This window comes from Hyla sarda, chromosome 5 (genome assembly GCF_029499605.1).
Source record: "Hyla sarda isolate aHylSar1 chromosome 5, aHylSar1.hap1, whole genome shotgun sequence".
NCBI classification, from domain to species: domain Eukaryota; kingdom Metazoa; phylum Chordata; class Amphibia; order Anura; family Hylidae; genus Hyla; species Hyla sarda.
The window spans coordinates 10042789-10060749 of NC_079193.1; the positions used below are offsets into that span (position 1 = coordinate 10042789).

General features: G+C 43.9%; 1 protein-coding gene across 3 annotated transcripts in view; it reads left to right on the forward strand.

Moving 5' to 3' along the window:
- The window catches only part of LOC130272861 (mucin-13-like), a 54020-nt gene that overhangs the window by 13358 nt on the left and 22701 nt on the right, over window positions 1-17961 (forward strand). For all 3 annotated transcript variants that reach the window (XM_056518829.1, XM_056518830.1, XM_056518832.1), the window contains exons 3-4: window positions 3895-4020; window positions 15744-15877. In XM_056518829.1, coding sequence (XP_056374804.1) covers window positions 3895-4020; window positions 15744-15877 — 260 coding nt within the window. The remainder of the gene's footprint in view (window positions 1-3894; window positions 4021-15743; window positions 15878-17961) is intronic.

Sequence of the window (17961 nt, forward strand, 5' to 3'; positions counted from 1 at the left end):
CAGGCCGGGATTCACATTGCAGGATGCGCCCGCATGCCGTCACTTACCTTCTGCTCCTGCTGACTTCCCGCTGCCTCTGTTCCCCGATGCGCACACCCCCGCCTCCTAAGGCGCGAGCATGCCAGAGCTCTGAGATTAAAAGGGCCAGTGCGCCCTAATTAGTAATTGCACCTGTCCCTTCGTTATAAGTTTTGCACCTCCCTCTACCTGTTGCCGGATCTTTGTTTGCCTTAGTGCCATTGTGAAAGCGTTTTCCTGTTTGCCTACCTGTATTCTGACCTACTGTTCCTGTGACCTGACCTTGCTCCTGCCTATCGCCTCCTGCTACGTTCCTGATCACGTACCAGAGCAGCCTGCCCTGAATTTCTACCTTCCTGACCACGAGTTGCCAGATCCCTCCTGTGCCACGTACCCTCTTTAGCAGTCTGTGTGGAGGAGTCGTGTCCATCCCGCTTTGTGGCGGGCTCTGGAGAAAACTAGCGGCACCTAAGACTCCGCTCCCTGACACGGCCCAAGCCATCATCCACAAAGGTACAGCGTATCTACTACCTCCGTGAGTGTTACAGTTACAATCACTCCCTGCTCGGTAAGTACATGCTGTCCCAACTGACTGGTTGGCTCCCAGTATCCATGTCTGGGGACTGGTTGCCCATTATCCGCAACTACTCTGAAGTTAACATCATTAGGATCACAAAATAAACTAGCATCCCAATGCTGACAGAAAACATTTTAGTAGACACATGTGACCCTTTATCTATCAACGCCTCCAATGGTACACCTACAATGACTTTTACATTGGGGCAGGAGGCGACATAAAGTGAGAGTCCTGACTTAGGTCATTCGGGGATTGGACCTGATGACTGTTTTCCTGAGGGCCGGTCCTCGACCTCAGGGGAAATCCGTTTAAATCCCAGCACTGCATTTTCCAATGTCCTGACTTATTACAGTAAGTGCATAAGGGTCTTTGAGTCCCCAAGGGTCTATTGGGTGGAGGATTGCGGTAATTGAAATTGCGGGGAGCAGGTGCAGGTTTTCTAGGCAGGGGCAGTTCATGGTCAGGTGGAGCGGCCCAGGTGGCAAGCTCCTTCACAGCCTTAGTCAGTTGTTCAGTGTCCTGCCTAACACTCTGTAAATCTGAGGCTGCGGTGACTGGCAAAGTAGAGGACACTGGGGCGGGAGCCGGTGACGGAGGTGGTATAGGTCTGGCTACCGCCCCTAGTGGCTCTTGAATGGGTCTAAGGGGTGTACAAACTTCCTCTAACTCAGTCCCGGACTCAATCACTTGGATAGCCAGTCTTTTGAAATCGGGGAATGACAAGTTGGGGTTTTGGACCGCTAACATTCTCAGCTGGGCTTTGTCCCACTTATTATGAGCCCCATCAATAAATCTGTCCATTAACACCTTGTTGCCCTGCTCGGGAGTTATACAATCTAGTTTTTGGACAGTCTCCAGGGCATTCTGTATGGCTACGGCATATGCTCTCAAGGTCTCACCAGATCAACCAGGCTGCAGCGCCCCTTTTGTCACCTTTCATTCAGCCGGAGACGTACCTCTGATGGAGAATGTGACTCACACCTGGTACAGTCCTTCAAAGATCTGCTCTACAGTCACCTTCTCTGAGGCTGACCAGGTGCGGACTTCCTCTAACGCTGGTCCCTGGAGTTGTCCTGTAAGCAATTGCACCTGTTAGTTAGGAGGGAAAGAGTAAAAGACAAACAAACTCTGGATCCTCTCTTTGAAATCCCTCAAGGTGAAGGGGTCTCCATTGTAGGTAGGGAGGACAGGGTTCCCCATGAATACCGCTGCAGACATTGGAACACCAGGACTGTTGATGTTTACTGCAGGCAAGGCGTGCAAGGTCCCGACTGTTGGAGCAGGTGATCACCTCGCTGCTGGAGATGAAGGGGCGCTGCTACCTGGTTGATCTGGAGAGCTGGGCTCTGACATCCTGTTGATTTTTGAGTGCGCTGACTCTTTAAGAGAAATAAGGTGCGTTCCCCTTTAAGATGCTTGCTGAAGCACTGCAGCGGCTTTGACTTGACTAATGGGGGTACTGTAATGGATGCCCCCCTTTATTATGCAGGCACCTGGTTATGGATAGTCTTGCGACCAGACTTGCGGGCACCAACAGGTTAATACTGACAGCTGCTGGCTTTTGTGGGGTCCCATTGGTCTCCCTTAAGTCACCTGGTCACTGATACCTCCTTGATAGCAATCACATGACCACTCACATGACAACTGGTGATCACATGTTAACCTTTTTTAAAGATACAAAATTCTTATATACATAATATAGGGGATAATATACAATTACAGTAGAACAGATGAGGGGGGCCCGGGGGACACTGCAGGGAGGCTGCCTGACAGGACAGCAAGGGTACGGGGTAACAACTCCCGTACTGGGCCACCACATATACACCACAAAGTGGTTTCCATTAGTGACACGGCAGATGTCTAGGTGGTAGCCCAGTTCTGTCCAGACGTGGCCAGTATCTTCTTGGACATGGACTCCGCTGTTTTACTGATGTCTCAGGGTAGTCAGATCCTTTGTCTGGGGCGGCAGATACTCTGAGTCCTTGATGCCCCTACAACAAAAAAAGGCACAGGGTGTTCAATCATGTACACCAGCACAACACTGGCAGGTTGTTGTTTCCAATGGGGCCAATCCCAATGTTTTGGTAGAGTTTCGATTGATGGGCCTTCCTGCTGATAGGCTATGTTTGCCAGATCTTCCTCTATCCTCATAAGCCATTTCTATAACATGTCCATAGGATCTGACGGACCAGCCACAGGATCCTCAAGACCATAGACATTGCGCTTATTGCACAGAACCCAGTTACTTTTAGTGTGTCCCTCATGTTCTTGATAGGGTCGAACGGTTATTCTGAGCCCCAAATTCTAACATTATGGCGACTGATCTTCCCACTGAAATGAAAGGTCGCCTCATTGTTGAACAAAGGCCTGTCCGTGAATTCTCCTTGCACTGTGGATGTTTACTTCATGTCTTCATGTTATTAGTTTAGTTACATTGCATTTGTCTAGCGTTGCTACAATCAGACCACATTACATCAAATTATCAAAACTCTTCACATCAAAAATTTCATGTTTCGTGCCAAAATTCAGATTAAAAAAAATCAGATATTCAAAGTGTTTTACTTGAGAATTATCCAAGGTTTACACTAGTCAAACCAGTTTTGCACAAGTGGGCGTAGCTATGTAAATTTCATGTTTTACGTGATATTTTCAAAGGGGTGAGAATCCATTTTACATTAAAAATTTCACCCCAGCTTTTTGCTAGTGTAGAAATCACAGAAATGGTTTTAGTTTTTTTGGGGAAAAGGTGTTATTTAATAAATTATTGAAAAAAAAAAGTTTTTATTATTATTGGAAAATGGTATGAAAAAATAATATATGTTTTTTTCCTTTTTTTGTTTTCATGGTCACTGCACCTGAACTCACATTGAAGCACTAGAAATGTGTTATTTATACAGTTATCACTTGTCTGGGCGCTAGTAATCATGGAATATTACGTGAGATGCTTCGGACAGAATTTCCCAGGATGTAAAATTTGGCACCAACATAGGCAATTTTGGCACCCAAAAAATCCAATCTGGCCACAAAAAAAAAATTTGGATGCCAAATTTGGCAATTTTGGTAACAAGAAAAAAAAGTGGCACGAAAATGAACTCTCACATATTTTCATGCTTTCAAAGTACAAGAGACCTTGTGAGGAGGAAAAAAAAGTGTAATTAATATCACTGGAACAGAAATTACAGCAGTTTTTGAATATCTCCCCCAAAGGGTTCAGTCACAATGTATACATCCAATGGAGGTTCTAACTATGATGTAAATAAAACTATATACTGTGACATCTCACTTACCTCTTATACCAGGTTCCATGAACTGTCTCCAGGATGCAGACTGCCCCCCATACACCGTGTGCACAGAACAGGGGGGGCACCACGTGTGTCAGTGTCATTTGGGATCGTATTTCCATCATGCCTTGGGTTGTGTTACAGGTAAGATACAGATATGTACATAACTCATAGTTAGGCTATATGTGCTAGAACATAAGATAAGGAGGTCATTATTCAATAGATGTGTGATACTGACTGCTTAGCTTCTGTATCTAATGATAACGACTCAGAACAGCACAATCTTTACTCCTCATTTCCCCAAATTACTAAATAAAATGATCTCCAAAGCCAAATCAGCAGATTGAGTTAACTACTATAATACTGCCCCTATATACAAGAATATAACTACTATAATACTGCTCCTATATACAAGAATATAACTACTATAATACTGCTCCTATATACAAGAATATAACTACTATAATACTGCTCCTATATACAAGAATATAACTACTATAATACTGCTCCTATATACAAGAATATAACTACTATATAACTGCCTCCTATATACAAGAATATAACTACTATAATACTGCTCCTATATACAAGAATATAACTACTATAATACTGCTCCTATATACAAGAATATAACTACTATAATACTGCTCCTATATACAAGAATATAACTACTATAATACTGCCTCCTATATACAAGAATATAACTACTATAATACTGCTCCTATATACAAGAATATAACTACTATAATACTGCTCCTATATACAAGAATATAACTACTATAATACTGTCTCCTATATACAAGAATATAACTACTATAATACTGCCCCTATATACAAGAATATATCTACTATAATACTGCCTTCTATATACAAGAATATAACTACTATAATACTGCTCCTATATACAAGAATATAACTACTATAATACTGTCTCCTATATACAAGAATATAACTACTATAATACTGCTCCTATATACAAGAATATAACTACTATAATACTACTCCTATATACAAGAATATAACTACTATAATACTGCCCCTATATACAAGAATATATCTACTATAATACTGCCTTCTATATACAAGAATATAACTACTATAATACTGCTCCTATATACAAGAATATAACTACTATAATACTGCTCCTATATACAAGAATATAACTACTATAATACTGTTCCTATATACAAGAATATAACTACTATAATACTGCTCCTATATACAAGAATATAACTACTATAATACTGCTCCTATATACAAGAATATAACTACTATAATACTGCTCCTATATACAAGAATATAACTACTATAATACTGTTCCTATATACAAGAATATAACTACTATAATACTGCTCCTATATACAAGAATATAACTACTATAATACTGCCTCCTATATACAAGAATATAACTACTATAATACTGCTCCTATACACAAGAATATAGCTACTATAATACTGTTCCTATATACAAGAATATAACTACTATAATACTGCTCCTATATACAAGAATATAACTACTATAATACTGTCTCCTATATACAAGAATATAACTACTATAATACTGCTCCTATATACAAGAATATAACTACTATAATACTGCCTCCTGTATAAAAGAATATAACTACTATAATACTGCTCCTATATACAAGAATATAACTACTATAATACTGCTCCTATATACAAGAATAGAACTACTATAATACTGCTCCTATATACAAGAATATAACTACTATAATACTGTTCCTGTTACGCCTAGCGCTCCGGGTCCCCGCTCCTCCCCGGAGCGCTCACGGCGTCTTTTTCCCTGCAGCTCCCCGGTCAGTCCCGCTGACCGGGAGCGCTGCTCTGTCACGGCCGTTGGGGATGCGATTCGCACTGCGGGACGCGCCCGCTCGCGAATCGCATCCCAGGTCACTTACCCGTCCCGTCTCCTGCTGTCATGTGCTGGCGCGCGCGGCTCCGCTCTCTAGGGCGCGCGCGCGCCAGCTCCCTGAGACTTAAAGGGCCAGTGCACCAATGATTGGTGCCTGGCCCAATTAGCTTAATTGGCTCCCACCTGTTCCCTGGCTATATCTAGTCTCCTCCCTTGCACTCCCTTGCCGGATCTTGTTGCCCTTGTGCCTAGTGAAAGCGTTTTGTGTGTTTATAGCCTGTGTACCAGAACTTCTGCTATCTCCCCTGACTACGAACCTTGCCGCCTGCCCCCGACCTTCTGCTACGTCCGACTTTGCTTCTGCCTACTCCCTTGTACCTCGCCTATCTTCAGCAGTCAGAGAGGTTGAGCCGTTGCTAGTGGATACGACCTGGTCACTACCGCCGCAGCAAGACCATCCCGCTTTGCGGCGGGCTCTGGTGAAAACCTGTAGTGGCTTAGAACCGGTCCACTAGCGTGGTCCTCGCCAATCCCTCTCTGGCACAGAGGATCCACTACCTGCCAGCCGGCATCGTGACAGTAGATCCGGCCATGGATCCCGCTGAGGTCCCTCTGCCTTATATCTCGGATATCACCACGGTGATCGCCCAGCAATCCCGACAGATCGCCCATCTAACCCACCAGCTGTCGGAAATGTCCACCATTGTGCGCCAACTTCAGTCGCAACTTCAGCAGCAATCATCTCCTCCGCCAGCTCCTGCACCCCCTCCGCAGCGAGTGGCCACTCCTAGCCTCCGCCTGTCCTTGCCGGACAAATTTAATGGGGACTCTAAGTTTTGCCGTGGCTTTCTTTCGCAATGTTCCCTGCACATGGAGATGATGTCGGACCAGTTTCCTACTGAAAGGTCTAAGGTGGCTTTCGTAGTCAGCCTTCTGTCTGGAAAAGCCCTGTCATGGGCCACACCGCTCTGGGACCGCAATGACCCCGTCACTGCCTCTGTACACTCCTTCTTCTCGGAAATTCGAAGTGTCTTTGAGGAACCTGCCCGAGCCTCTTCTGCTGAGACTGCCCTGCTGAACCTGGTCCAGGGTAATTCCTCCGTTGGCGAGTACGCCATACAATTCCGTACCCTTGCTTCTGAACTTTCCTGGAATAATGAGGCTCTCTGCGCGACCTTTAAAAAAGGCCTATCCAGCAACATTAAAGATGTTCTGGCCGCACGAGAAACTCCAGCTAACCTGCATGAACTCATTCATCTAGCCACTCGCATTGACATGCGTTTTTCTGAGAGGCATCTAGAGCTCCGCCAGGAAAAAGACTTAGATTTCTGGACACCTCTCCCACAGTCTCCATTGCAATCTGCGCCTAGGCCTCCCGCCGAGGAGGCCATGCAAGTGGATCGGTCTCGCCTGACCCTGGAAGAGAGGAATCGCCGTAAGGAAGAGAATCTTTGTCTGTACTGTGCCAGTACCGAGCATTTCTTGGTGGATTGCCCTATCCGTCCTCCACGCCTGGGAAACGCACGCACGCACCCAGCTCACGTGGGTGTGGCGTCTCTTGGTTCCAAGTCTGCTCCTCCACGTCTCACGGTACCCGTGCGGATTTCTACTTCAGCCAGCTCTTCCCTCTCAGCCGTGGCCTGCCTGGACTCTGGTGCCTCTGGGAATTTTGTTCGGGAGTCCTTAGTGAATAAATTCCGCATTCCGGTGACCCGTCTTGTCAAGCCACTCCACATTTCCGCGGTCAACGGAGCCAGGTTGGATTGCACCGTGCGTTTCCGCACGCAGCCCCTCCTAATGTGCATCGGACCTCATCAGGAGAAAATCGAATTTTTGGTCCTTCCCAATTGCACTTCCGAAATTCTCCTTGGACTACCCTGGCTTCAACACCATTCCCCAACCCTGGATTGGTCCACTGGGGAGATCAAGAGTTGGGGTCCCTCTTGTTCCAAGGACTGCCTTCAACCGGTCCCCAGTACTCCCTGCCGTGACCCTGTGGTTCCTCCTGTATCCGGTCCCCCTAAGGTCATTAAGGACTCTGCCTGCCACAGGAAATGCCTCTCCCCCCCTCCCAGTCCCATCAGGCAAGCCTCTGTGTCCCCTCATGGCTCCCGTCCTTGTGTCTTCCTGCCCCGTGCCAAGCTTCACCCTCTGCCCTCCCTCCCCATTCCTACTCCTGCTGTACTGCCTGCCATTGAGGAAACCATCCATTCCTTCCCGGTGTCCTCATCCCAGGGGAGGCAGCCACCGGACAAAAAAAAGGGGAGACCTAAGGGGGGGGGTACTGTTACGCCTAGCGCTCCGGGTCCCCGCTCCTCCCCGGAGCGCTCACGGCGTCTTTTTCCCTGCAGCTCCCCGGTCAGTCCCGCTGACCGGGAGCGCTGCTCTGTCACGGCCGTTGGGGATGCGATTCGCACTGCGGGACGCGCCCGCTCGCGAATCGCATCCCAGGTCACTTACCCGTTCCCGTCTCCTGCTGTCATGTGCTGGCGCGCGCGGCTCCGCTCTCTAGGGCGCGCGCGCGCCAGCTCCCTGAGACTTAAAGGGCCAGTGCACCAATGATTGGTGCCTGGCCCAATTAGCTTAATTGGCTCCCACCTGTTCCCTGGCTATATCTAGTCTCCTCCCTTGCACTCCCTTGCCGGATCTTGTTGCCCTTGTGCCTAGTGAAAGCGTTTTGTGTGTTTATAGCCTGTGTACCAGAACTTCTGCTATCTCCCCTGACTACGAACCTTGCCGCCTGCCCCGACCTTCTGCTACGTCCGACTTTGCTTCTGCCTACTCCCTTGTACCTCGCCTATCTTCAGCAGTCAGAGAGGTGAGCCGTTGCTAGTGGATACGACCTGGTCACTACCGCCGCAGCAAGACCATCCCGCTTTGCGGCGGGCTCTGGTGAAAACCTGTAGTGGCTTAGAACCGGTCCACTAGCGCGGTCCTCCCCATCCCTCTCTGGCACAGAGGATCCACTACCTGCCAGCCGGCATCGTGACAGTTCCTATATACAAGAATATAACTACTATAATACTGCTCCAATATACAAGAATATAACTACTATAATACTGCTCCTATATACAAGAATATATCTCCTATAATACTGCCTCCTATATACAAGAATATAACTACTATAATACTGCTCCTATATACAAGAATATAACTACTATAATACTGCTCCTATATACAAGAATATATCTACTATAATACTGCTCCTATATACAAGAATATAACTACTATAATACTGTCTCCTAAATACAAGAATATAACTACTATAATACTGCTCCTATATACAAGAATATTACTACTATAATACTGCTCCTATTTAAAAGAATATAACTACTATAATACTGCTCCTATATACAAGAATATAACTACTATAATACTGCTCCTATATACAAGAATATAACTTCTATAATACTGCTCCTATATACAAGAATATAACTACTATAATACTGCTCCTATATACAAGAATATAACTACTATAATACTGCTCCTATATACAAGAATATAACTACTATAATACTGCTCCTATATACAAGAATATAACTACTATAATACTGCTCCTATATACAAGAATATAACTACTATAATACTGTTCCTATACACAAGAATATAACTACTATAATACTGCTCCTATATACAAGAATATAACTACTATAATGCTGCCCCCTATATACAAGATTATAACTACTATAATACTGCCTCCTATATACAAGAATATAACTACTATAATACTGCTCCTATATACAAGAATATAACTACTATAATACTGTTCCTATACACAAGAATATAACTACTATCATACTGCCTTCTATATACAGGAATATAACTACTATAATACTGCTCCTATATACAAGAATATAACTTCTATAATACTGCTCCTATATACAAGAATATAACTACTATAATACTGCTCCTATATACAAGAATATAACTACTATAATACTGCTCCTATATACAAGAATATAACTACTATAATACTGCTCCTATATACAAGAATATAACTACTATAATACTGTCTTCTATATGCAAGAATATAACTACTATAATTTCTCCTATATACAAGAATATAACTACTATAATACTGCTCCTATATACAAGAATATAACTACTATAATACTGCCCCTATATACAAGAATATAACTACTATAATAGTGCCCCTATATACAAGAATATAACTACTATAATACTGCTCCTATTTACAAGAATATCTCTACTATAATACTGCTCCTATAATACTGCTCCTATATACAAGAATATAACTACTATAATACTGCTCCTATTTACAAGAATATATCTACTATAATACTGCTCCTATATACAAGAATATAACTACTATAATACTGTCTCCTATATACAAGAATATAACTACTATAATAGTGCCCCTATATACAAGAATATAACTACTATAATAGTGCCCCTATATACAAGAATATAACTACTATAATACTGCTCCTATTTACAAGAATATCTCTACTATAATACTGCTCCTATAATACTGCTCCTATATACAAGAATATAACTACTATAATACTGCTCCTATTTACAAGAATATATCTACTATAATACTGCTCCTATATACAAGAATATAACTACTATAATACTGTCTCCTATATACAAGAATATAACTACTATAATACTGCTCCTATATACAAGAATATAACTACTATAATACTGCTCCTATATACAAGAATATAACTACTATAATACTGCTCCTATATACAAGAATATAACTACTATAATACTGCTCCTATATACAAGAATATAACTACTATAATACTGCTCCTATATACAAGAATATAACTACTATAATACTGCTCCTATATACAAGAATATAACTACTATAATACTGCTCCTATATACAAGAATATAACTACTATAATACTGCTCCTAAATACAAGAATATAACTACTATAATACTGCTCCTATATACATGAATATAACTACTATAATACTGCCTCCTATATACAAGAATATAACTGATATAATACTGCCCCTATATACAAGAATATAACTACTATAATACTGCTCCTATATACAAGAATATAACTACTATAATACTGCTCCTATATACAAGAATATAACTGCTATAATACTGACTCCTATATACAAGAATATAGCTACTATAATACTGCCCCTATATACAAGAATATAACTACCATAATACTGCTCCTATATACAAGAATATAACTACTATAATACTGCTCCTATATACAAGAATATAACTACTATAATACTGCCTCCTATATACAAGAATATAGCTACTATAATACTGCCCCTATATACAAGAATATAACTACCATAATACTGCTCCTATATACAAGAATAGAACTACTATAATACTGCTCCTATATACATGAATATAACTACTATAATACTGCTCCTATATACAAGAATATAACTACTATAATACTGCCTCCTATATACATGAATATAACTACTATAATACTGCTCCTATATACAAGAATATACCTACTATAATACTGCTCCTATATACAAGAATATAACTACTATAATACTGTCTCCTATATACAAGAATATAACTACTATAATACTGCTCCTATATACAAGAATATAACTACTATAATACTGCCTCCTATATACATGAATATAACTACTATAATACTGCTCCTATATACAAGAATATACAGTGCATAGTGAAAGTATTCGGCCCCCTTGAACTTTTTGACCATTTGCCACATTTCAGGCTTCAAACATAAAGATATAAAACTGTAATTTTTGGGGAAGAATCAACAAGTGGGACACAATCATGAAGTGGAACAAAATTTATTGGATATTTCAAACTTTTTTTACAAATAAAAAACTGAAAAATTGGGTGTGCAAAATTATTCAGCCCCCTTAAGTTAATACTTTGTAGCGCCACCTTTTGCTGCGATTACAGCTGTAAGTCGCTTGAGGTAGGTCTCTATCAGTTTTGCACATCGAGAGACTGACATTTTTGCCCATTCCTCCTTGCAAAACAGCTGGAGCTCAGTGAGGTTGGATGGAGAGCGTTTGTGAACAGCTGGAGCTCAGTGAGGTTGGATGGAGAGCGTTTGTGAACAGCTGGAGCTCAGTGAGGTTGGATGGAGAGCGTTTGTGAACAGCTGGAGCTCAGTGAGGTTGGATGGAGAGCGTCTGTGAACAGCCGGAGCTCAGTGAGGTTGAATGGAGAGCGTTTGTGAACAGCTGGAGCTCAGTGAGGTTAGATGGAGAGCGTTTGTGAACAGCCGGAGCTCAGTGAGGTTGAATGGAGAGCGTTTGTGAACAGCTGGAGCTCAGTGAGGGTGGATGGAGAGCGTTTGTGAACAGCTGGAGTTCAGTGAGGTTGGATGGAGAGCGTTTGTGAACAGCCGGAGCTCAGTGAGGTTGGAAGGAGAGCGTTTGTGAACAGCCGGAGCTCAGTGAGGTTGGATGGAGAGTGTTTGTGAACAGCTGGAGCTCAGTGAGGTTGGATGGAGAGCGTTTGTGAACAGCTGGAGCTCAGTGAGGTTGCATGGAGAGCGTTTGTGAACAGCTGAAGCTCAGTGAGGTTGAATGGAGAGCGTTTGTGAACAGCTGGAGCTCAGTGAGGTTGGATGGAGAGTGTTTGTGAACAGCTGGAGCTCAGTGAGGTTGGATGGAGAGCGTTTGTGAACAGCTGGAGCTCAGTGAGGTTGGATGGAGAGCGTTTGTGAACAGCTGGAGCTCAGTGAGGTTGGATGGAGAGTGTTTGTGAACAGCTGGAGCTCAGTGAGGTTTAATGGAGAGCGTTTGTGAACAGCTGGAGCTCAGTGAGGTTGGATGCAGAGCGTTTGTGAACAGCTGGAGCTCAGTGAGGTTGGATGGAGAGCGTTTGTGAACAGCTGGAGCTCAGTGAGGTTGGATGGAGAATGTTTGTGAACAGCCGGAGCTCAGTGAGGTTGGATGGAGAGCGTTTGTGAACAGCTGGAGCTCAGTGAGGTTGGATGGAGAGCGTTTGTGAACAGCCGGAGCTCAGTGAGGTTGGATGGAGAGCGTTTGTGAACAGCCGGAGCTCAGTGAGGTTGGATGGAGAGCGTTTGTGAACAGCCGGAGCTCAGTGAGGTTGGATGGAGAGCGTTTGTGAACAGCTGGAGCTCAGTGAGGTTGGATGGAGAGCGTTTGTGAACAGCTGGAGCTCAGTGAGGTTGGATGGAGAGCGTTTGTGAACAGCTGGAGCTCGGTGAGGTTGGATGGAGAGCGTTTGTGAACAGCTGGAGCTCAGTGAGGTTGGATGGAGAGCGTTTGTGAACAGCTGGAGCTCAGTGAGGTTGGATGGAGAGCGTTTGTGAACAGCTGGAGCTCGGTGAGGTTGGATGGAGAGCGTTTGTGAACAGCTGGAGCTCAGTGAGGTTGGATGGAGAGTGTTTGTGAACAGCTGGAGCTCAGTGAGGTTGGATGGAGAGCGTTTGTGAACAGCTGGAGCTCAGTGAGGTTGGATGGAGAGCGTTTGAGAACAGCTGGAGCTCAGTAAGGTTGGATAGACAGCGTTTGTGAACAGCCGGAGCTCAGTGAGGTTGGATGGAGAGCGTTTGTGAACAGCAGTTTTCAGTTCTTTCCACAGATTCTCGATTGGATTCAGGTCTGGACTGTGACTTGGCCATTCTAACACCTGGATATGTTTATTTGTGAACCATTCCATTGTAGATTTTGTTTTATGTTTTGGATCATTGTCTTGTTGGAAGACAAATCTGTCCCAGTCTCAGGTCTTTTGCAGACTCCATCAGGTTTTCTTCCAGAATGGTCCTGTATTTGGCTCCATCCATCTTCCCATCAATTTTAACCATCTTCCCTGTCCCTGCTGAAGAAAAGCCCAAACCATGACGCTGCCACCACCATGTTTGACAGTGGGGGGGGGGGGGGGTGTTCAGGGTGAGGAGCTGTGTTGCTTTTACGCCAAACATAACGTTTTGCATTGTTGCCAAAAAGTTGGCTTTTGGTGTCATCTGACCAGAGCCCCTTCTTCCACATGTTTGGTGTCTCCCAGGTGGCTTGTGGCAAACTTTAAACAACACTTTTTATGGATATCTTTAAGAAATGGCTTACTTCTTGCCACTCTTCCATAATGGGCAGATTTGTGCAGTATACGACTGATTGTTGTCCTATGGACAGAGTCTCCCACCTCAGCTGTAGATCTCTGCAGATCATCCAGAGTGATCAGGGGCCTCTTGGCTGCATCTCTGATCAGTCTTCTCCTTGTATGAGCTGAAAGTTTAGAGGGACGGCCAGGTCTTCGTAGGTTTGCAGTGGTCTGATGCTCCTTCCATTTCAATATTATCGCTTGGACAGTGCTCCTTGGGATGTTTAAAGCTTGGGAAATCTTTTTGTATCCAAATCCAGCTTTAAACTTCTCCAAAGCAGTATCTTGGACCTGCCTGGTGTGTTCCTTGTTCATCGTTTCATTTTCAATGCCCTTGCTGATGGAAGGAGGTTTTCACTCAAAATCTCATGATACATGGCCCCATTCATTCTTTCATTTACATGGATCCTATAATGTAAGTAGAAAAAACACTGCAGCAGCATTTCCACCCAATTAGAATCCAGAGAGTCGTAAGAAGAAGGTTCCAAAAGCTCCTTTATTGAAAGCTTGCAATAAAACCATAAAAATGCTGTATACAACGACAGGCAGGAAATAAAGGAGCTTTTGGAACCTACGTCTTACGACTCTCTGGATTCTAATTGGGTGGAAGCGCCGCTGCAGTGTTTTCTCTACTTACATTATATGCATCCACTAGGGACCTCTGCCAAGGTTCTGTCTTCACCACTGCTGGCCTGCATACCCCCCCCCCCAACTTTCTCAGGGTCACTACTATCTCCTCGGAGAGGAACCCTACACGGACGTACCGCACGGTGATACCTGGCGCTGCCAGCTTCACCTTTTGCTCTTCTCTAATACCTCTTTACACATCAGTCATCCTGGTCCCTTAGCAGAAAAACATCCCCAAAGCATGATGTTTCCACCCCCATGCTTCACAGTAGGTATGTTATTCTTTGGATGCAACTCAGCATTATTTCTCCTCCAAACACGACAAGTTGAGTTTTTGCCAAAAATATCTACTTTGGTTTCATCTGACATTCTCCCAATCCTCTTCTGGATCATCCAAATGCTCTCTAGCAAACTTCAGACAGGCCTGGACATGTACTGGCTTAAGCAGGGGGACACGTCTGGCACTGCATGATTTGAGTCCCTGACAGTGTAGTGTGTTACTGATGGTAGCCTTTGTTACTTTGGTCCCAGCTCTCTGCAGGTTATTTACTAGGCCCCCCTGTATGGTTCTGGGATTTTTGCTCACTGTTCTTGTGATTAATTTGACACCACGGGGTGAGATCTTGCGTGGAGCCCCAGATCGAGGGAGATTATCAGTGGTCTTGTATGTCTTCCATTTTCTAATAATTGCTACCACAGTGGATTTCTTCACACTAAGCTGCTTGCCGATTGCAGATTCAGTCTTCCCAGCCTGGGGCAGGTCTACGATTTTATTTCTGGTGTCCTTCGACAGCTCTTTGGTCTTGGCCATAGTGGAGTTTGGAGTGTGACTGTTTGAGGTTGTGGACAGGTGTCTTTTATACAGATAACAAGTTCAAACAGGAGCCATTAATACAGGTAACAAGTGGAGGACAGAGGAAACTCTTAAAGAAGAAGTTACAGGTCTGTGAGAGACAGAAATCTTGCTTGTTTGTAGGTGACCAAATACTTATTTTCCACCATAATTTGCAAATAAATTCTTTATAAATCAGATAATGTGACTTTATGGATTTTTTTCTCTCATTCTGTCTCTCATAGTTGAGGTTATAACCTATGATGAAAATTACAGCCTCTCATCTTTATAAGTGGGAGAACTTGTACAATTGGTGTCTGACTAAATACTTTTTTGCCCCACTGTATATACAAGAATATTACTACTATAATACTGCCCCCTGTAGAGAAGTATGTGGATCTGTATCTATACATTGTCATTCAGATACTATGACCTGACGATTCCGTTTTCTTCCTTTGTAGCCAGAATGTTCCCGGCTCAGATTCCCTCCTCTGTCCTGTATTGGGATGAGACCTCACTGAACACGTCTGAATATACAAATAACGAAGATGAGTCCGCGCAGTATCTCCAGGGTGTCCACAGGGCGGCGCTCTTGGTAAGAGTCACAGACTGTAAACATGGACATAGTGTGGAGTTGGGGCATGGTCTTCATTCACTCTTCCATCTTTGGTTTCTAATATATCGGACATGTTTCTTTAACCCGATAACGACCATGGACGAGTATAGACGTCCAGGTTGGCGGGCGTTCCCGCACCTGGACGTCTATACTCGTCCATTCTTCTCGTGGGTGCTGCCCAGTGCACCCACGAGATCGCAGCAGGGACTCGGCTGTATCACACAGCCGGGACCCTGCTGCACTGCCAGGACCGAAGTAAACTTCGGTCCCGGCAGTTTTAACCCTTACAGCCGCGGTCAGAAGTGACCGCGGGCTGTAAGCGTTATGACAGAGGGAGGGAGCTCCCTCTGTCACTCCTGCAGCACCCCGCATCGCGATCGCGGGGTGCTGCGTGTAATACGCGGCTGGCCGGGACCTGCCACACTGCCGGGAGTGAAGTTCACTTCACTCCCGGCAGTTTAACCCTTACAGCCGCGGTCAGAAGTGACCGCGCGCTGTAAGGAGTTCTGACAGAGGGAGGGGGCTCCCTCTGTCTCCTCTGCAGCACCCCGCATCGCGATCGCGGGGTGCTGCTGCATACCTGGGCTGCCGGGGGTCCTACAAAGACCCCCAGGTCTGCCCTGGGTATTGCCTGCCAGTGAAATATGCTGCCTGCTAGTGAAAACTGGCAGGCAGCATATAATTGCAATGCTTTGGAATACTAAGTATTCCAAAGGATTAAAAAGTGTAAAAATAAATAAATAAATAAAATAAAAGTGTAAAAATGTAATAAAAGTGTAAAAAAATATATATTAAATATACATTTATTAAATGAATCTAATTAAAAAAAAAAGCATAATGTGTAGGATCGCATTGGCGGACATCCGCAGCATGTAATATGCTGCGGATGTCCGCCACGTGATCCTACACATTATGCAGCAGTCACGGTAATGAGCTCGCTGCTGCGGCTGGGTAGCTTTGTGCGTCCACTCATAGCGGCGGATTTTCCGCCAGCAGTCATGAGCGGACACACTGAGCTACCCAGCCGCAGCAGTGATGGATATATTCGCCATGAGCGGGTGCTTATTCCCACAACATGGCGGATATATCCATCAGGAGCCTTAACTGGCACAGACAGACGCGTTATACTGCCAGCCGACCAGCCAATAACTTGTAGGGGTGCGGTATATAAATGGGGTCACTTGTGGGGGTGGGGGTACTGTTCTGCCCTGAAAGCCAAATGGCGCTCCTCTCCTTCTGAGTCCCACCAAATTTACTTTTCAAATTTTCAAAATTTCAAGTTAAATTGTTAGGGTTCTAACTAATTTAAAATGTTAATTAAAAACTAAAAAATGATGTCAAAATAAAGTAGACATCTGAAAGTATAAGTTTCATGAACTATTTGGTCAGTAAGTATAAATATATGCAACCAATTAGTGTTAAAATAGCAAAAAATCTTAATTTTTTGTAAAAATTTCATGATTTTTTGCATTGTAAAAAAAAAACTACAAATGATATCGGCTTACTTTTACTATGTACATGAAGGACAACTTGTGACAAAAAAACAATGTCAGAATTATCGTGATTGGCAAAACGTTACCAGAGTTATTCTCTAATAAAGACAGACATCCCCGATTTGAAAAAACAGGCCTGGTCTTTCAGGGGCGTACAGGTTTATTTGCATTGGTCCTTAAGGGGTTAAATGCGATCAAAAAAAGTCCCATCTAAATAAAAATGATAAAGATAACAACTACAGATCATGGTGCTAAAAGAAATGAGCCTCATACGTCCCTGTATACAAAAAAATAAGAGTTAGGCTGCATTCACACCTCGTTTTTTACATACGGGTGCCGGATCCGGCTGGGGGAGGGGAAAACCGGGCACTCCCTTACCCCTGCCGGATCAGCCCGTGACTCCATTTACTTTAATGAGATGACCGGAGTCAAGCGGTGACTCTGGTCGGCTCAGTTTTGACCCGTATGCGGTTTCCTGACCGGACCTAAAACCATAGTATACTACGGTTTTAGGTCCGGTCCAAAACCGCATACGGGTCAAAACTGAGCCGACCAGAGTCACCGCTTGAC